This window comes from Macaca nemestrina, chromosome 1 (assembly GCF_043159975.1).
Source record: "Macaca nemestrina isolate mMacNem1 chromosome 1, mMacNem.hap1, whole genome shotgun sequence".
Classification (NCBI taxonomy): Eukaryota; Metazoa; Chordata; class Mammalia; order Primates; family Cercopithecidae; genus Macaca; species Macaca nemestrina.
In genome coordinates, this window is record NC_092125.1 from 179591617 (window position 1) to 179612808 (window position 21192).

Sequence of the window (21192 nt, forward strand, 5' to 3'; positions counted from 1 at the left end):
TTAAACCACATCCCATTCCACACCTACCAGACTGGCAGGTGTCAGGAAGTCTGGCAATTTCAAGAGCTGGTGAGATAGGAGCTCTCACATACTACTGATGGGAATGCAAGGTCACTCCCTTTGCAGAGCAGTTTGCTACACTATGATTCTAGGGGTGTGAGTGTGTGTGTGTGTGTGTGTGTGTGTATGTATGTGTGTTTGTGTGTAAAGAGCAGGAGAGATATGCACACTAACTAGATGTGTCTGTGTGTGTGTGTGTGTGTAAAGAGCAATAGAGATATGTACACTAAGATGATATTTATGTCAAATGTTTTTAAAAAGCCATAAAGGCAGCACTACATATTTTTCATGCATATATACCCATATGTTAAAAATATACAAACCAGTTACCGAAGAATACATGCCATACTCAGGAAACTGATCAACTCTGGAGAGGGAGGAGAAGAAATACAACTGGGGAAAACAACAGAGGCCCTGAATTATGCTGAAAAAAATCTGGAGCAAAACTGACTACATGTTAACATTCATTAACTCATTGGATTCGTGATTATTTGTTACATTATTTACATTATTCTTCCTACCTTTCCATATATATATTTTTTTTTCTTTTTCTTTTCTTTTTTTTTTTTGAGACAGAGTCTCCCTCTGTCACCCAGGCTGGAGTGCAGTGGTGCAATCTCGGCTCACTGGAAGCTCCGCCTCCCAGGTTTACACCATTCTCCTGCCTCAGCCTCCCAAGTAGCTGGGACTACAGGCGCCCGCCACCATGCTTGCCTAATTTTTTGTATTTTTTTAGTACAGACAGGGTTTCACCGTGTTAGCTAGGATGGTCTCGATCTCCTGACCTTGTGATCCCCCCACCTTGGCCTTCCAAAGTGCTGGGATTACAGGCGTGAGCCACCGTGCCCAGCCACCTTTCTATATTTTTCTTAAGGTTTTGAAACATTTTTCTGGGGGCCTGGCAGGGAGAAGGATTTTGGAGCAGGTGAAGAGAGTGGGCTTGGCATGGTGTTGGGTGAGGAGGGAGGACAGAGAGGTCCACCCAGTGGGGTAGGATCTCCTGTCCTCCTCTTTCTTCAGGAATAAGGGGAAAGAAGTCTAGAGTGGGAGATGGGAAAGTTGAAGCTCAGAGAGGTTAAGTGAGCCAGCCAAGATCGCTCAGCTAGTGGTGAAACCATTTGGACTATCAGCTCCAAAACGTATGCTCTTGCTAGAAGTTTACCCAGCCCTGGCCCAGGGGTCCCAGTCAAGGCCAAGGGCCCAGCAGGGTGGAAGTGGAGGTCGTTTACTACAGCCCAAGCCATTAATCTTCATGATATGACTATCCCAACAACTGCCTCCCACCAGGACAAGAACAGGCAGTGAAAGCCCCTACCATCAGTTCTAACTAACCAGAAAGAGAGCTGAAGGAGGGGACAGCGTGGGCCCAGCATCTGTACCGTGCCCTTCAGGAGCAACTGCTGGGACACACGAGGTTGGCAGCCTGGGGCCTCTACCCTAGGCAAGACAGACAGTGAGGCTAAAAATAATTGAGGCTGGGCAGGGCATGGTGGCTCACACCTGTAATCCCAGAACTTTGGGAGGCCGAGGTGGGCAAATCATGAGGTCAGGAGATTGAGACCATCCTACCACAGTGAAACCCTGTCTTTACTAAAAATACAAAAAATTAGCCGGGCGTGGCGGCGGGCGCCTGTAGTCCCAGCTACTCGGAAGCTGAGGCAGGAGAATGGCATGAACCTGGGAGGCAGAGTTTGCAGTGAGCCAAGATCGTGCCACTGCACTCCAGCCTGGGCAACAGAGTGAGACTCCGTCTCGGAAAAAAAAAAAAGAAAAAAATTGAGGCTGCACATGCCAATGTTCCTGAGGCCATCTGCTGCTGTGGAAGGAGTGCTCGCTGTGCTAGGGCACTGACCATGGTATGGCCTTGCGCAAGTCCCCTCTTCTTTCCAGACTTTAGATCCCCCTTCTGTAAAATGAGGCCGTTGTGCTTTCCGAGCCTCAGGTCCCTTTGACTCTGCTGATCAAATTCTGAGTTTCCCTGAGGGACTTTGGCAGCCCTGTTTCCACTCTTTTCAATTTCCTCCTCTAACCCTCATATGGGCATCACCTTAAGCTGCTGCTAGAACTCTGCATCCATCACTCACCATTCTCCCTGCTTTGTTTATTTATTTATTTATGTATTTATTTATTTATTTATTTTGAGACAGAGTCTCGCTCTGTCACCCAGGCTGGAGTGCAGTGGCACGATCTCGGCTCACTGCAACCTCTGCCTTCCGTTCGTTCAAGCGATTCTCCCATTTCAACCTCCCAAGTAGCTGGGATTACAGGCATGCACCACCATGCCCAACTAATTTTTGTATTTTTAGTAGAGATGGGGTTTCACCATGTTGGCCAGGCTGGTCTCAAACTCCTGATCTCAAGTGATCTGCGCACTTTGGCCTCCCAAAGTGCTGGGATTACAGGTGCGAGCCACAGCACCCAGCCTCTCCCTGCTTTAGAATGAGACATGTCTGAGGTTAAGCAAAAGAGGACTGCAAATTCTGACAGCACTGATAGTATTTCACAGTTGTCAGGCTGGTGGAAGCCAGAAAGTCTGATGGTACTAAGTGTTGACGGACATGTGATCATCAGAAATTCTCATCCACAAGGGAGGGAGTGCGAATCAACTCCACAGGTCCACAGGCTTGGAGTCAAAACTGACCTGGGTTAAAATCTCTGCTCTGCTGTTTACTCACTGTGTGGCTTTGGCAAGTTACTTAACCTCTCTGAACCCAGTTTCCACCTCTGTCAGGTGGGTGTAATAATATTACCTATCTTACAGAGTTGTTGTGAAGATCAAGGGAGAGGGCGTGTGTAAGGCGGCGGTGTAGTGCCTAGAGCACAGTAGCTGCTCAGTAAATAATATCTGCCTCCGTTCCATCCGTGCCCTCCCCTTGAGAGTGAGACTGAATTGGAGGGGATATGATTCCAGGAAGTTCAAGAATTGAGGCACCAGGGCCTCTCCTTCATGTCACCAGGCCCCTTGCTGCCTTTCCCCCAAGGGTTCTTGGTGACACGCTGAGCTCTGGAGAGCACAGTGCTTTCAGCACAATTGTATGTGGCTGTATCCGGACTCAGCAGACAAAAGGGCATTTCAAAGCCCCGAGGAGTCTTTTTTTAGAGGAACACTTAAGAATCACAGAGTCAAGGAAGGCCAGAGGCTGAAGGGCATTAATAGGTTCAGGAATGGCAAATGGTCATCATGTCTGATACCCCTCTCCACTCTTACACCCACGGCAGGCATCACTGGTCAATCACAGTCCTGAACCCATGTTCCAGAGAGCCTTTTCCCATCAGTTGCAGTTGGCATGCCATATAAAATCTAGTTAGTGTCTTTAGCAGGGACCATGGGTGCCCTGCCCATGCTATCAACCCTTTCCATTTCAGGACATATTAGCCTAGCATGCAGTTGCCAAGTTGCCAACACTGGCATCTCCTTTCCTAAGGCAGCCCAGAGGTGCAAGGAATGAACACCCTCTGGCTAGTCTCTTTTTTTGTTTTTGAGACGAAGTTTCGCTCTTGTTGCCCAGGCTGGAGTGCAATGGCGAAATCTTGGCTCACTGCAACCTCCACCTCCCAGGTTCAAGCGATTCTCCTCCCTCAGCCTCCCGAGTAGCTGGGATGACAGGTGTCCACCACCATGCCCAGCTAATTTTTAATATTTTTAGTAGAGACAGGGTTTTACCATGTTGACCAGGCTGGTCTTGAACTCCTGACCTCAGGTGATCCACCCGCCTCTGCCTCCCAAAGTGCTGGGATGAGCCATCATGCCTGGCCTCCTCTGGCCGTTCTCAACCAGGACTGGCAGAAGCTGGTAGATTAATACCCCAGTTCCCCCGACCTTGAGTGGGATAACTCTGAGGTGCATCTTCTCCCCTGGCTTCCCCGAGTGCCCCAGCAGGGCTAAATTCCACTTGCCCACAGCGGGAACCTGCTTCATAATACGCCTGTTATTGGATCCTTCTCTTCCCTGTCTCATTTCCCTCATCCCACGACCAGCATTTCCTGGGATCGCTCCCAGTTAAATCTACTTGCCCTCACATCTTGTCTTACAGTCTGATTCTGGGTAACCTTAAACTAAAACACCCCCTTCATCTAGTTTACATCCTTATTTTCTAGATGAAGGAACTGAGGCACAGGGAAGGGGAGTGAGCAGCCTGTCAGAGCCAGTGGTAGGGCCCTAATGAGAGTCCCGTTCTCCTGGCCGAGGGCTCAGCTCTTCAGAGTGTTACTTCCTGCCTCCCAAGGGCTGCCCCTGTGTCTGCACCTCCCACTTGGCCCCACGTGGATTCATCATTTTATTTTCCAATGCAAAAGAAAAGGCTGATTGCAGGTTGGAAAATCTATGGGCATCAGAGGCAGGTGCAAGAACTCCTGAGCTCATTTCTGGAGGTAGACACCTCCCCTCCCTTGGACCGGGTCCTCAAGATTCCAGGGCCTTGGTTTGCTCAGCAGTGGGACAGGCTGCTAGGGAAACCCACTCCCTGGGGGCATAGAAGGGGTTGTTCAGGCACGCAACCAACCTCCCACCTCTTCCCTACCTCGGGCACCACCTCAGGGACAGTAAAAATTCACATTGCCATGTTTCTAAGTGAAATAATTTAAAATTACTTTTGCTTTATAATTTTAGTGGAAAATGCATATTCTTTCAATCTAGGTTACCTATGTAGTTGAACAGAAGAACATCAATGAGAAAATGACCCCTACTTTCTAGCCACAGAAACATTAATTCTGGGAGTTTCTGCCTGCATCTTCATACCCCTGGAACCTGAGCTCCTCCGGTTCCATCACTGATGTGGAGGACAATGCACTTCCTGAAAAGTTTCTGGGTTTCACTCCTCCCATGTGCTGTGAGACTTGGGGCTGTTTCTCCCTCTCTGAACTTCTGACTCTTCATCTGTGGAACGGGGATGAAGATTCCAGCCTCGCAATGTTGCTGTCAGATGGCAGATGAGGGAATAGCCTGGCTGGAGCGGGGCGCTCCTTTCCTTGCCTCTGCTTGGAAGGCAGGTGGCAGGGGACTGCCCACAGGGAGGCTGTGGCCTGGACAAGGCCTCCCACCTGTCCCTCCTCCGGATTGGCCCTGGGGACAAGGCAGGGAACCCGTGCTGAGCTCTCTGCACACAGCCCTGGCCAGGGAGCTGGAAGCTGAAGACATGAACAAGGTCTTCCCCAGGTGAGAGCTGTCCCCAGGTGAGAGCTGTCCCCAGGTGAGAGCTGTGCCCAGGTAAGAGCTGTCCCCAGGTAAGAGCTCTCCCCAGGTGAGAGCTGTCCCCAGGTGAGAGCTGTCCCCAGGTAACAGCTGTCCCCAGGTAAGAGCTGTCCCCAGGTGAGAGCTGTCCCCAGGTAAGAGCTGTCCCCAGGTGAGAGCTGTCCCCAGGAAAGAGTTGCCCTGACCAGGCTCCTGGTCTTGGGAGAGCAAAGCTTGGGATGAAGAGTGGGCAGTACAGAGTGGGCATACATGGGAGACACGGAGGAAAATCAGCCCCCGGCCTGCCCCGGGGCTCACTTCCAGGGTGTAGGGGACCCTACCAGTGACACAGCTATACAGTCCAGGTGGCAAGTGCTGGTATGGAAACAGAGGAGCCGGGTGGATGGGAGGGGAGAGCGGCCAGCTTTACTGGGGAGGAGGGTATCAGGGAAAGCCTCACCCAGGAGTTGCTGCCCAAGCCGGTTTGAAGGATGAATGTTTGTCAGGGGGACAGCGGGCATGAAGCATCTGGGGTGTAAGCATGCTGGGGTGTGAGGGACCCGTGGTTCCACCTAAGACTCTCTCAGTGACCCCTCTGAAAACCCTGTTGTCTGCCTCCCTGAGGCTGGAGCTCACCTCACCTAAGCCCACCCCTCACTCTGTTCTCTTGGGCAGGGAGAGAATGACTACGCTGCTGCTGGACCCAAAGCCTACCCTGGAGGGGAAGGTAAAGAACCGGAGGGCCCGGGACCAGTGCCCTGTGGGGCTCCTCTGAAGCTGGCAGTTGGCTATAGAGGCATGAGGAGGCTTCGAGGCTCCCGCTTTCCTTCAGACCTCTGCTTCCAGGTTAATGTCTGCTCCCAGCTTCCTGGCCGGCCATGCTGACAGTCACTTGCTTAATAGGGTTATTCATTCTCTCCACGCACATGCATGTATTAAGCACCTACTGTGTGCTGCCTACCTCACAGGCATCAAACTGCATACAGTGCTCTCCTCTAATACAGGGAAAAGAACCAGCACCAAATTCCTGACTCACTGGGTGACCTGGGCAATTCTCTTTACCTCTGAGGGATAAAGTGACACATTTATTTAGCCCTATTATGTACCACTGGCCCACAGTGTGACCAGGACAGTTCTCTTCACCCTTCTGAAAACAGAAGAAGGAAGAAATACACATGTACTGAGCTTTGTATATGCCTTGGCTTGGCCCACATTTGATCAATGAGGAAACACACTGAGAGAGGCAGATTAAAATACCAGCTGTGAAGAATCCCACCCCAGTTATGTGCCTGGTGCTGCACGATCCCTTTAATCCTCAGCACAGCTCTGAGACAGGGACCCTGTTATGGGGCAATAACAGATGAGGCAGCTGAAACGAAAAGAAGTTGGGTAACCAGGCCAAGGTCACACAGCCGGGAGGTTGGAGGGCAGGGTTCAAATGTGAACTGAGGTGTCTCTGGTTACAAAGCCCCAGGGCTTCTGTTGCTCCAAGCTGGTGTCTGTTTATTTCCAAGTCCTGACTCATGATGGGCGCGGTTGTGGAAAGAATCGCCTCCTTCTCCTCATCGGTCCAGGAAGGGGACTGGCACCTAAGGGCTTTCTGGCTTTGAAGTGCAACAGCTTCACCTGGGCAGGGGCCTTGGTTCCGCGCGTTCTCCCGTTGCCCCACCTTGCGCATGGTCTGTGCTGCACAAATATTTGAGGAGCTGCTTGGCTGATCAGGACACCTCTCCCTGCCCGGAGTCACGCTGCCTCCCTGGTTACCTGAGTTTACCCAGGTTGCTGATGGCCAAAGAGCCACCAGCTAGGGCTGTAGAGATGACAGGTTTTAGATTTATGCTGCCTCTCCTGCTATTGTCTCCCCTCCCAATGCACTTCCATCCTGGAGTCCCACCGCCCCAGGCCACCTGCAACCACCAGGCCTTTATTCCTGCCACGCCCTCTGCCTGGAATGCCCTCTCTTTGCACCCTCCTCTTCTGCCTGTGGAAATCCCACTCTGCTTCTGAGGACACTGCATTGGGAATGTGAATGGATTGGAAATAACCTGGACTGACCCATACTGGGGGCCTTCCCTTGTCTCCTGGGCCCCTGGGTCAGCGTATTCACAGTGTTCACAAAGCCCCAGGCCCGGCACGGTGGTTCACACCTATAATCCCAGCACTTTGGGAGGCCAAGGCAGGCGGATCACCTGAGGTCAGGAGTTCAAGACCAGCCTGGACAACATGGTGAAACCCCGTCTCTACTAAAAATACAAAAATTAGCTAGGCATGGTGGTGGGCACCTGTCATCCCAGTTACTCGGGAGGCTGAGGCAGGAGAATCGCTTGAACCCGGGAGGCAGAGGTTGCAGTGAGTCGAGATCATGCAACTGCACTTCAGCCTGGGCAATAGAGCGAGACTCCATCTCAAAAAAACGCAAAAAACAAAAGCCCCCACCACATGCCTGGCTCTAGGCTGGGTTCTGGGGTCCCAGGGATGAATCACACCTGCTCCTGCCCCTTTCTCTGAGGTACCTGTGGCAGGTCAGTAGCGCCCATGCTCCTTCAGACATGTCCATGCCTTGCCTTCTAAGTGCAATAACAAGCTGCAGAGGACAAGGACCAGGGCAAGCTGCACAGCAGGGTACCCAGGAGGTCCTCAGTAAAGCCTTCTTTTATTATTTTGTAAGCAGGAGAGAATTAAAGGAGAATTAAAGTGCAGTTCTACAAGAGTAGGGAGGTCCCCTGTCACTGCTATCTCCATAGCACTTAGAATAAGGCGCGGCACATGGTAAGTCCTCAACAAGCAATAACAGACCAGACACGGTGGTACATGCCTGTTGTCCCAGCACTTTGGGAGGCTGAGGCAGGAGGACTGCTTGAGCCTAGGACTTACAGGGTGCAGTGAACTACGATCACACCACTGCACTGCAGCGTGGGCAACAGAGCCAGACCCTATCCCTAAAATATAAAAAATAATAATTTTTTAAAAAGCAATAATAATAGCTCATACTCACCACTTACTATGTGCTGAGCACTGTTCTAACACATTAACTCAACAAATTCTAATCCTCTCAACAAACTCGGAGGTAGCTACTGTGGTCCCCATTTTCCACATGAGGAATCTGAGGCACAGGGAAGTGAAGTGGCTTACTCAGTGTGGCCCAGATAGGATGTGGTAGAGCTGGGATTCCAACCTGCATCCCAGCAGACTCCAGAATGAACAGTCAATTGGGACAGTGAAAAGGGCACGGGTTTTGGCATCAAACAGGTGTAGATTCACACGCCAGCTCTACCCGGGGTGACCTGAATCTTTTCTTCTTGAGCCCTAGTTTCCTCATTGATAAAATAAAAGTTTGTTTTGAAAAATAAAGACCATGGTTATGAAGGGCCTAATGGAGCTTCTGCCCCAAGTTGGGGGCTGGACACACAGGCGTCCATCTCTCCCAGTGTCCTGAGGAGGTCACCTGATGGTGGGTGGGAGAGGAGGCTGTCCGCCTCTGCCATTCAGTCATCTGTGGGCCCCGGCCAGGGTGGCATCTAGTGGAGTGGGCCCACAGGCAGAACAAAGAGCATCAAAGAGCATCACGGAGGGCTTGGGAGCTGCTCCTCCAGGGAAGCCATCCCTGCTCTGCTCACCCTGGTTGGGGACAGGCTGCTTGCAGCGGGCATGGCGGGAAGGGAGCTCCCTGTTCCCAGTGCTGGCCCTCATCACCACCACCCCCGGGCTTGTTTCCCCCCACACAGCAGGCTGCGGCCCCCTCTGCTGCTCGCGTCGCAGGGCCTGCCTCTCTGCCTCTCTGCTGTTCCTCCTGGCAACTCTGGCCGCCCTCATCGCCTTGGTCACCATCCTTGGACTCCCATCACGCACCCCCGGTCAGGGCAGCCAAGAAAGGGTGGGTCAGACCCGGTGGGAAGGGCATGGGGGGGCACAGAGAGATGAGGGAGCCCTGACCTGCCTGGCTTCTCTACCAGATGACTTTGGACAAATTCCTTGAGGTGCACGCACAGACACCTGCACACACACTGACTGTACCAGTCTCTGAGCCTCCATTTGCACATCTGTGACATGGTTACCGAGAGGATCCAGCTCTGAAGTCACCTCCTCCAGGATGTCTTCCTAGACCCCCAGGCTGGGTTACAAGCCTCTTCTCAGCCCCACAGTCCCTATACTTCCTCTTCCCCTGGCCTGGGCACCCTGGGGTAGTGCTATACATCTGTGTGTCCATCTCCACCATGGGGGACAGGGTCACATCCCATACATGCCTGCAGCCCCAGCTTCAGGGGTGAACAACCCCAAGACAGTGCCTGCCCTCATGGAGCTAATAATTGTTCTGAGAGCAGTCTCGACATGAATACATATTACAGCAGGGTCCCTGGGATCCCTGAGAGTCTAGCCCCGTTGAGGAGTCAGGGTAGGCACAATGGGTATTAGTAGTGGGGGGATGCCAGGAAAAGCATCCCAGGAACAGGGAACGGCATGTGTGGAGCCCTGAGGGGTGGGAGGAAGCAGGAAGAGAAGAAGAGACTGCAAGAGGCCAGTGTGCAGGAAGGGCTAGAGTGACAAGTGGGGCCAAGGGCCTCACAGGCTGCACCGAGAAGGGAGGTCATAGTCCAGGAGCCACAGACAGGAGATTAAGTTGGGGGCAAGTGTCACCAGGTGGATGTTTCTGCAGGATGGCTCTGCAGCCGGGCAGGGTGGGTGTAGAGGGCTGAGGCAGGGGCTGAGATTCACAGCTCTCCCGCTGCCTGTGCAGGAACACAGGCCCTGAGGTGGATGCGAATACATGAGCAGCTGCAGTCATGAGTCCGTGCACGCACCTGTGTGTTTTGTGTGTCTATGAGTATATGCAGCTGTCTGTGTATGCATGTTCATGTCTGTGTGAGAGCATGTGTGCGTCAGTGCATGTGTGCGCATCTGTTGTCTGTGTATCTGTGAGTGTGCATGTAGGTGCAGCTGTGTGTGAGCATGTGTTCATGTGTGTGTGCATCTGTGTGTGTGTCTGTGTCAACATGAGTGTCTCTGAGAGTTGCTCCCCCGTCCCCCCACCCACACTAGCTGAGGCTGCCCAGGGACTGAGAGGTGGTTCACGCATGCACAAACACAAATGCACAAACCGGCTCCCATCCCCAATTATGCACACGTATACACACGTGGGGCCAAGGGGTTCCCCCTACCTTGTCCGCAGGTTTCCGTCTTTTAATTCTTTGCGGCAGCCCTAGGAGTGGGTATTCCTTTTCTCCTCCCATATGGGGGGCCAATGATGACGTGTCTCAGGGGTGTTTGGGGAACTATAGAATAAAGATATGAAAGTGCTTTGCAGTTGTGCCCAGATAGAAGGAATTATGACATATGGCCCTCCAGCCAGCCCAAGTATATTGCTTCTGACACTCGAACCTCATACCAGGAGCTTCACCATTACAACCACTTCACTGAATTGAACACTGTCCTCAGAAGCTTCCCGTGACACTGTAAATAAGTTTTCAATACAGGAGAGAACCATTACTTGTCCTGCACATTTTCTGTTCTATGTTTCTTCACAGAGATGCTTTTATTTAATCCCCGCAACAGTCCCACGGGGTGTGTGCTATGATCCCCATGTTGCAGACAACCTGAGACTCAAGGTGGTCAGGTCATCTGCCCAAGATCAGGCAGCCGGCAGTGGGTAGAGCTGGGGCTTGAACCCCATTGATGGCGCTGGGTTCATCCCCCCCACTGCTCTAGCCCCTCAGGCCAGCTCTAGGTGGAGTTCAGGTGAGGAAAGTTTGTCCTTGTGAGCACCACCCCTGACCCTCCAGGGCCTTCCCCTACCCATTCAGGAGCCCAAGCTTGTATAACACTGACAAATAGGACAGGCTTCTTGTGCCATGACCAGAGGAGCTGCATTCCAGCCAGTGGGGTCTGTGATGGCGTTCGCACCTGTACCCACGGCGAGGATGAGGATGAGAGCTTGTGCAGTGAGTACCCGCTCGGTGCTGCCCCTCCCAGGGGTTCCCCCACAGCCTAATTCTCTCTGCAGCCATACTGAAGCTCAGTCATCCCTGAACACACCAGGCACCTTCACGTCCCCATGGTTTTGATGCTCCAGTGCCTTCAGCCAGGAACGCCTGCCCCGACCTGGTCCCAGTCAGGGACATACATGCCCCCACTAAGGAATGCCTTCACCCTGTGCATCTCCACTCCCAGAGAACCCGTATTCATCCCTCAAGGCAGAGTTCAAGTGTTACCTCCTCCAGGAAGCTTTCCCTGACTCCCACACGAGGTTAAATTGTCTCCTTGGGCTTCCACAGTCCCTGTGGTTCCCTGTGTCGCAGCCCTCGTCACACTGGTTGTCACTCGATTGGCACATCTGCTGCCCCCATCAGACTGTGAACTCCTCTGAGGCAGGCCCAGTCCGCTTGATATGGGGGCCCCAGCGCCTAGCACAGAGGGGTATTCAGAATGGCTTGCTGAATGAATGAGCAAATGAATGAATGGGAAGACCTGGCCCCGGACCTCAGACACCAGAATGTTCTCAGGAGAGAGAAGCCTGACCCCACAGGAGAGAGACAGCCTGGAGAGGTGCAGTGGGTGGGGTAGGGGAGCTCATGGAGGGCGAGTCATTGCATCAAAGACCCTCAAGACGAGAAGCAATTTCAAAAACATCTAGTCCTTGCCCCAGCTTATCCCCAGGCCCCTCTTTAGCAAGCCCAACCGAGGCCACCCGGCCTCCGTTTGCACCCCCTGAGATGCAAGGGTTGGAAGGTTCTTCCATGGGAAGGTTTTCCTTGTCCCAAACTTAGAGCTGCCTCCCAGAGTGGTTCTTCCCTGATTGGTTCCAACTCTGTCCTTCTGTCAACCCTGCCCCAATAGACCATGCTTTAATCCCTGCCATCATGGTGGCGCTGCATGGATTTGAAGATTACTCCCTTGCCCCCCATGCGGGTTCTCTTGTCTAGGCCGCATCCCCTTCTCTAGGTCACAGTCAGCCCCCTTGTGACCGAGTTCCTGGCCCTCCCCATTCCATCAATGCTCCACAGAATAAATACCAACTGCCCATGTCCCCCTCCCTGGACAGGCCTCAGAAACATCCTCGGCGCTTCTGGCTGGGTCTGGGCAGTCTAAGGAACAGAAGCTTGCTCCCTCCCTGCCGGAGGTTTTCTACCTCTAGTGGTGTGGCCTGAGTTTGTGTGAATTTTTGGTAGCCCTATCACACTGCTGCCTAACAGAACACACTTTCAAGAAAGGTCCTCTGACTCTGCCTTACAAGGTGTGTGAACCCTACATCCCCTGAGCTCCGGGGCCCAACTGTAAGACTTCCACATTTATTCCTGTGCTGTTCCAGTTGGAGGAGGCTTCCTGGAGGTGATGGAACTCGAACCTGAACTTGAAAGTGGAATGGTTTTGGATAGGTATTAAGGAGGCTCTTTGTGGAGGGGCATAGGATCAGCAGTGGCGTGGGGCAGGAACACACCACGACTGGGGAGGAACTGAGGAAGGGAGGGGCAGCTCTCTGGGCCTCTGTCCAGCGACGGAGCTCTCCTCTCCCTCTGACTCCGCCGCCTCCCCAGGAAACCTTCTGCTTGCACCCTTATGGGCTGGATGGTCACTGATCCTGAGTTTGGCAACCGCCAGGGCGGCCAATCCTTCTCCAGATAACCCTCAGACAGCTGTGACCAGATGTGAACTTCTTCCTGCCTCCTCTGTCCCAGGAGATGTGCCCCAGAGCCTCCCCCGCTTCCTCGTGGCCCACTGTGGAGACCCGGCCTCCTGGATCTACTCAGACCAAAAATGTGATGGCACTAACAACTGTGGGGACTGCTCCGATGAACTGAGCCCAGGTAGGGGTCTGGGCACAGGCTGGGCTGAAGCCGGTGGCTGGGCAGCAGCCAGAGGGCAAAGGGTGACCAGGGAATCTCTAGGGCTCCCCTTTGCATGCCTTCTCTGCATCCTAGGAAGGAGTTTTCTACCCCTGCTTGAATACATCCTGTGGTGGGGTACTCACTACCACTCCAAGTGACTTCTTCTGGAGGCTCATTCTTCTGCAGTGGGGAAGTCGCCTTCAAGGGCGCAGATGAGAAAACTGGGTCCCAGAAGGTGGTCATGCAAGGAGTACATACATGACCCTGCTGGGATTTGAACCTGGGATTCCCTCATCTCTGCACCTCCCAATAACCCTGTGAGGAAAGCAGGGCAGGAATCACCAGCCCCAATTTGTTTGTAAGTAAACTGAGGCTTTGAGCAGAGAAAATTAGTACAGTGCATGACAGGAAGGGAGCTCAGGTGTGAACCCAGGCCTCCTGATCCAAGTCCCAAGGCCTATAGCTGCCCTAGAGTTTCCTCTCAATCTCTTCCCCAGTGGTCAATCAACAAACATTTTCTGAGCACTGGTGGGGTGCTCAGAACACACCTGGTATCAGATTCAGGTGGGGGACATCAGGAATCAAGCATGTGTCATACCCCCAGGACTTACATCATGCTGATGCCAAAAGGAGATGCTGGGGACCTGGAGGAATCAAGGGAGACTTCTTAGAAGAGGTAGCATTCAGGAAGACCAAGAATAGACAGGTTTCAGTAGGCAGAGGCTGGGTGTGTGGGGAGGAATGCCAGAGGCCTGAGCAGAGGAGAGAAGGCTAGGAGCACTCTCGGGGAGTCATGGCAGGTAAATGTGGCTGGACTTAGGGTAAGGAAGGGCATCCATTCATATTGCAGCCTTTACCATGTGCCTGGGACTTTGCCTGACATCCTTTGCTTAATAACAAGCTTGAGCACACTAGGAAACAGGTTCAGACAGGGTGAGCAAGGTCACATAGCCTGTGAGCTGTGGAGTCTAGATTCTCTCTGCTGCAGGAAAACTAGGAACACACTCAACCCATATTAGATAGGTTGGGGCCGTGGGGAGCAGGTTTCAGAACTAGGGAGTGCCCTGCTGCACAGAGCATTCCAGGACACAGCAACTGCTCTCCTGCTGGCTCTTGTCTCCCCAGTGACTGTGTGCCCACCCTGTGGCCCTGGGTGGTGGCATTGTCCTTCAACCTTCTTCAAGTACTGCGACTGTATTCCGAGGCGTCTCTGCCGCGACCACATACAGCACTGCTCCGACTGGTCCGAAGAGTATGCCTGTCCCGGACCCTGAGTGGGCTACTCAGGCCAGCATGGAAGGCTGGCTAGAATGGCACTGATAACCCTGCACATGAAAATTGAATCCTAGCTCACAAGGGCAGGAAGGAGCCTTTGAAATGGGATCTACACATCATTTCTGAAGAGGAATTTTCTCTCCTGCTTTCAAGTTGTTCAATCTCTGCTTGAATGCCTCCAATGACCAGGAGCTCATTACCATGTTAGGTGGCTTCTAACACAGAAGAGGTGATGAAACCCTGTCTCTATCAAAAATACAAAAATTAGCCAGGCATGGTGGCCCACACCTATAGTCCCAGCTACTAGGGAGGCTGAGGTGGGAGGACTGTGTGAACCCAGGAGGTCAAGGCTGCAGTGAGCTGTGACCATACCACTGCACTCTATCCAGCCTGAGTGACAGAGTGAGACCTTGTCTCAAAAAAATAAAACAAAACAAAAACATCAACAAAGAGAAAAGGAATCTACTTCCATGATTTCATGCCTGTCTCTGGGGTGTCTCATAGGAAATCTGCTAACTGCTCCAAGACAGACTTGTGGATCCTAATCTCATCACCCCTTGGAGTGATGATATGTCTGGGAACTAAATGACAAGCTGAGTTTAGCCTTCACGGATGGCACATATGTGAAACATATGCCACTTCCTACCCCTTTGGTACCTAAGGCAGAGATACTGGGCTTGGATGCAACCTTAGCATCTCCCCCAGTTCAGTTAACCCTGCAGGCTCTACTGGTTTAACCACGTGACACAGCACACGAAACAGGATATCTGGCATCCTACCGGTGGGAAGCCACCACAGGAAACTCCGAGCTGTAGAATAGAAGATCTGGAGAAAGAGCAGCTTGAAGGGCTCCTCACCAGTCTTCTGTCTGTCCACCCTGCTCTCCACACCACCACTCCCCACCCTCCACTCTATGCCCAGCTGCCCGCCTAAACAGCCCAGTTTTCTGGAAGTAGGGACTATATTTTGGTCCTGGAGCCTGAATGAGCTGCTTCTCTGCTTATCTTTCCAGCTTCACACCGCCCAGGCAGGCAAGGATGATTATTTCCATTAGATGGGTGAGAAAACTGAGGCCCAGAGAGGGCAATGACTTGTCCAGAATCATACAGCAAAGTCAGTGCTGGAACTGGGACCCAAATACAGTCTATGGTACCCGAGCCCAGAAGCCTTTCCAGCTACCAGTGTAATTATACCTTGGCCAAGGCAGAGTCTCTGTGGGGTATTTTAAAAGTGAGCTTGTCAGGTGCAGTGGCTCACGCCTACAATCCCAGCACTTTGGGACACTGAGGTGGAAGTGTCCCACTTGAGCCCAGGAGTTTGAGACCAGCCTGGGCAACATAGGGAGAACCTGTCTCTACAAAAAATAGGGAAAAACAATAGCTGGGCATGGTGGTGCATGCTTGTAGTCCTAGCTACTCAGAAGGCTAAGGTGGGAGGATCGTTTGCACCTGGGAGGTTGAGGCTGCAGTGAGGCATGATCATGCCACTGCAGTCCAGCCTGGGCAACAAAGACCCTGTCTCGAAAAATTTCTTTTTAATAAAAAGAAAACATGAGATTGAGGGTCAGAAAGTGTGCAACCCATATTCTGAAAGAGAGACTTGGGATCTGCCTGATGGGAGGGCTCTTGTCGAGGGAGACAGACATGTCCCCACTGAAAATTAATAAAATTGGTTTTACATATCAGTTTTCTGAGTTTTGAAAACTGAAAATGGCAGCCATAAGAAGGAATGAGATCATGTCCTTTGCAGAGACGTGGACGAAGCTAGAAGCCATCATCCTCAGCAAACTAGCACAGGAACAGAAAACCAAACACTGCACGTTCTCACTCATCAGTGCGAGCTGAACAGTGAGAACACATGGACACAGGGAGGGGAACATCACACACTGGGGCCTGTCGGTGGTGGGGGATATGGGGAGGGAGAGCATCAGGACAAATAGGGGCTTAAAACCTAGATGACAGGTTGATGGATGCAGCAAACCACCGTGGCATGTGTATACCTATGTAAGAAACCTGCATGTGTATCCCGGTACTTAGAGTAAAAAAATTTTTTTAGTAAGTAAAAAAAAAGTAATACTTAAAGTAAAAAAAAATTTTTTTTTTAAAGAAAAAAAGAAAACTGAAAATGGGCATTGAAGGGACTGGTGAGCTCTGATTTATTTATTGCCTCATATAATCGTTCGCTCATCAGCCTCTGCAAACCTGCTTTGGACCAAACTGTGAGCCAGATGCTAAGTCCCCAGAGAAGAGACCTGGATCCTAGTACACGAGGAGCTCAGGGTCACCTGGAGGAAGCACCTCACACCATGGAGGGAGGGCTGCGACTGCAGGAAATGCTGGGCCGAGGGCTCCGAGGAGGGTCTCCCAGAGCAAGGACAATCACATTTCTGACCCGGACCAACTGAGGAGCTCCTGGAACAGTGTTCCTCAGGAATCTTGCCCAAGGGACTGTTAGCTCTCAGCTCTGGCACGTTCCGCTGATTTTCTCTCCAACTGCAGTGCAAGCAGGAGCTGAGAGAGCCCTGGGCATTCTTAATTCTGACCCTGAACCAGAGGAGCCTTCCTTCCCAGAGGAGGAGGACTTTGGGCCAGCTATGGAGGCTAGAAGAATTTCCAGAGGTAGGAGGGGACAAAATGGACATTCCAGGATGAGGGGGCATGTGAACAAAGTCATGGAAGTGAACTGTACAGCTCAGCCAGCAAATGTCCAACAGGCCAGAGAGGCCACAGTAGAGGGTGGGTGAGGAGCGAGGAGACGAGGTAAGAGGGATGAGCAGGGGATGGATTATGGAGAGCTTAGCATGGTAGTGGGCTATCATCAAGGGCAATTTAGCCTGGAAACTGGATCTACCACAATCTGTATCTACATATATATATTTTTAGAGACAGAGTCTTATTCTGTCACCCAGGCTGAGTGCACTGGCATGATCATAGCTCACTGCAACCTCAAACTCCTGGGATCAAATGATCCTCCTCCCTCAGCTTCCCAAGGAGTTGGGATTACAGGCGTGCCCCACCACGATGAGCTTTTTTTTTTTTTTTTTTTTTTTTTTTTTTTTTTTTTAGAGATGAGGGTCTCACTGTGTTGCCCAGGCTGGTCTTGAACTCTTGGCCTCAAGAGATGCTCCTGCCTTGGCTTCCTAAAGCTTTGGAATTATAGGCATGAGCCACGGTATCTCACCTAGCATGACCTTTCACTACAACAGCCCAATAAAAGGGATGCCAAGGGCTGGGACCAAGTGGGCAGAGAAAAGGGGTGGTCAAGGGCTATTTACTGGTAGAACTCATGGGTCTTCAGCCCTCCTATGGGTGGGGGACGGGGGACAGTAAAGTGGGGGAATGAGAAAGATGACGAGTCCAGGATGCCTCAGAAGGAGTGTGTTCCTGGCCTCCTGCCTTGGGCCATGCCTTCTCTAACAGGATGCCAGTCTCAAGGGAAAGAGGGGGTTGAATCTGTCCTTGAAGAACAAGAAAGGTCCAGAGGTTCATCTCAGCACCCAAATGACAATATGTCCTGAGCACTGGCCACATGAAACCAGGCAAGATCAGAGCCTGAGCCTATGTTTGCTCATACCAAGTCAGCCATGGCGGTTCAGGCGGCTGGAAAGCATCCAGCTCCCCGCAGGGTCTGTTAGTGTGGCAGTTGGGCTTCTTTAGTGGGCAGCCTGGAGCTTCTCCGAAAAAACAACCAGAGGCCCCACCACTGTGGGCAGCATATTAATTTACTCCCCATCAAACCATCCACAGGCCTCTGAGGCTTAAGATGCTTCATTAACAGAATAGGGAAACCAAGTCTAAGACAGACTTGTCCGCGTCCGCTCAGCATGTCAATAGCTGGGCAAGGACTAAAAGCCAGGTACCTAGGTGCACACAGCTAGTGTCTGACAAGCACTTACAATGAACCGGCACTATGGTAAGTAAGGGCTTTACTTTTCATCCACACAATAACACTATGAGGTAGGTATTATTTTTAGAGGACCTAAAACCTCTCACTTAGAGAGGCAAGGCAGCTTATTGAGGGTGTGTGACTGGTAGGCGACAGAACCAGGATTGCCAACTCTGAAGTCCGGGCCCTTGCCATGTGATGTGGTTTGACTGTGTCCCCACCCAAATCTCACCTTGAATTGTAATAATCTCCACGTGTCAAGGGCCGGGCCAGGTGGGGATAATTGAATCATGGACGTGGTTTCCCACATACTGTTCTCATGGTAGTGAATATGTCCAATGAGAGCTGATGGTTTTATCAAGGGCAGTTCCCCTACACAAGCCCTTTTGCCTGGTGCCCTGTAAGACATGCCTTTGCTCCTCCTTTGCTTTCCACCATGATTGTGAGCCTCCTGCAGCCATGTGGAACTGTGAGTCCATTAAGCCTCTTTTTCTGTGTAAATCACCCAATCTCGGTATGTCTTTATTAGCAGTGTGAGAACAGACTGATACACCATGGTAGTTCAGTTTTGTGCTGTCTCAGGAGGTCTGGGAAAGTTTCCTAGCAGAGGTGACACCTAAGCAGGACCTCGAAGGGTGATTAGGAATGAGCCAGGCAGGGGGCGTGGAAAGGGCAGTCGAGGTTGAAGAGATGTTCAGCCACCAGGCAGGAAGGCAAGTTGGGTGCAATGTGGGGAGGGCACGTGACAGCTGAGGGAGTGCCTGGATGTCAGGAGAGTCCTGGACCCTGGCAGCAGAGAGGGAGCTTGACTATGAAGGCTGCAGGCTGCCAGCAGAGGTTTTCAGCAGGAGGAACACATATATTTGATTTCTCCTTCTGAGGAGGGGCTGCAAAGAAAGCTGTCCTCTGAACATCAGGAATAAGGACACAGCGCCAAACCCTCTCAAATGCTTACTGAGAGGAAAAGTGAGCTCCGGAATGCAAATGTCACTTGGAAGCAGTAAAGCTTCATGCAGAAGAAAAGGGTGCCAGGCGCCGTGCCAGGGACTTTAATGAATATTGATAGTCAAGGTTTAGGGAGTGCTCGGTCCATGCCAGGCGCCACTGAGAAGCTCTGTATGTTGTATCTCTGGCATCTCATTTTCTGTAGTCCTCACAACCACTCTACATACCTGGTTTGGTTATTCACACTCCCCAGAGGCATGGAGAGATGCAACTGCTTGCCTAAGATCACAGTTTTTAAGATGCAGGCCCAGGATCCATACTTTGATAGGCCGCCATACCCCTGGTCATGTCTCACTCGTTTTCAGCCAGCTCTCCCTAGAGGGCAGAGCTGGGGCTCTGGCCAAAGGGCCACAGCCTGTAAACAGGAGGTGGCTGGCTTGGGCAGAAGAACCAGCGTTTGTTTTTTTCCTGTTAATTGGGTCTTCCTTTCAGAAAGGTGCAGGTGCCTCAGCAACCGCTCAAACAGCACTCAATAAGGTGGTTCCAGAAAGACACAGGACCCATGGCAGCCAGGCAGGCCCCTCCTTTGGCTCACGTCAGCAGAGCAACCTGGAGTGAGAACCCAGGTAGCCAGCGTCAATATTTGCCATCTCCCAGCCTCCCTGGCCCCAGCTCCAAGATCAGTACTTTAAGAACAATGGATTTTTTGCTGTGCAAACATGTAGGGATAGATTAATGGAATTTGAACTGGCTCAGGCTGGGCCCCAGGGTTTGGACTGGAAATCTGGTCTGGTTTAACTATCTGCCATCACTGTTTGCAGGGGACTCTTTTTCATCCTTAGGTTCACAGAACCACAGACGTCAGAGCTGGCGAGGACCTCAGAGCACAGCCAGGCTTTTGACAAAAGAGGACACTGCTTCCCAGAGAAGAAAGGGACCAGCCCAAAGATGCACTGCCAGGTGGCTATCACTGGGATTCTGAGGGCCACTCGAGGTCAAAGTAGAAGTGATTTCTCTGAGTCCTTGAAAGAATATATATAAAAAAGTATGTGTGTATGTATACATACATATATATAGTATGTATATATATTTGTACATATGTATATTGTATATATACATATATAATTATATACAATAAAATGCACAGATCTTAAGTATCTAGTTCAATGAGGTTTTTAAAAACAGCTTTATTGAGGCATAGTTGAAATACAGTAAGTTATGCATATTTATTTTATAATTTTTTTTTTTTAGGATGGAGTCTCACTCTGTCACCCAGGCTAGAGTGCAATGGCTCGATTTTGGCTCACTACAACCTCTACTTCCCAGGTTCAAGCAATTCTCCTGCCTCGGCCTCCATAGTTGCTGGGATTACAGGCACCTGCCACCATGCCCAACTAATTTTTGTATTTTTAGTAGAGACAGGTTTCACTATATTGGCCAGGCTAGTCTCGAACTCCTGACCTCAAGGGATCCACCCATCTTGGCCTCCCAAAGTACTGGGATTACAGGCATGAGCCACTGCGTCCAGTCTTATTTTTGAATTAGAGACAAGGTCTCACTGTGTTACCCAGGCTTGTCTCGAACTCCTGACCTCAGGTGATCAGGAGCCTCTCAAAGTGCTGGGATTACAGGTGTGAGCCACTGCGCCTGGCACGCTACACCTATTTAAAGTGTACATTTTCGCTGAGCATGGTGGCTCACGCCTATAACCCCAGCACTTTAGGAGGTCGAAGCAGGAGGATCATTTGAGCTCAGGAGTTCAAGACAAGACTGGGCAACATGGCGAAACCCCATCTCTACAAAAAATACAAAATATTAGTCAGGTGTGGTGGCACGTGCCTGTAGTCCCAGCTACCAGGGAGGCTGAGATGGGAGGATTGTGTGAGCCCTCGAAGTCTTGGCTGTAGTGAGCTGTGACCGCACCATTATACTCCAGCCTGGGTGATGGAGCAAGACCCTGTCTCAAAAAAATAAACATTTATGAAACAACATTTATGAAAGTGTTGACATATATACACACCCATGAACTGTCACAGT

At 51.4% G+C, this 21192-nt stretch overlaps 1 protein-coding gene across 4 annotated transcripts; it reads left to right on the forward strand.

The window, feature by feature from the left end:
* The first annotated feature begins 5195 nt into the window (after positions 1-5195).
* On the forward strand, positions 5196-14324 carry LOC105495093 (low density lipoprotein receptor class A domain containing 1). 4 transcript variants are annotated; one of them, XM_011764291.2, is made up of 6 exons: positions 5196-5212; positions 5902-5957; positions 8956-9084; positions 11029-11166; positions 12901-13029; positions 14176-14324. In XM_011764291.2, the coding sequence occupies exons 1-6, from the start codon at positions 5196-5198 to the stop codon at positions 14322-14324; spliced, it is 618 nt and encodes a 205-aa protein (XP_011762593.2). The 4 variants fall into 4 exon arrangements, with proteins under 4 accessions (XP_011762593.2, XP_011762594.2, XP_011762595.2 ...); XM_011764292.2 differs by lacking the exon at positions 8956-9084; XM_011764293.2 differs by lacking the exons at positions 8956-9084; positions 11029-11166.
* The last annotated feature ends 6868 nt before the right edge of the window (positions 14325-21192 follow it).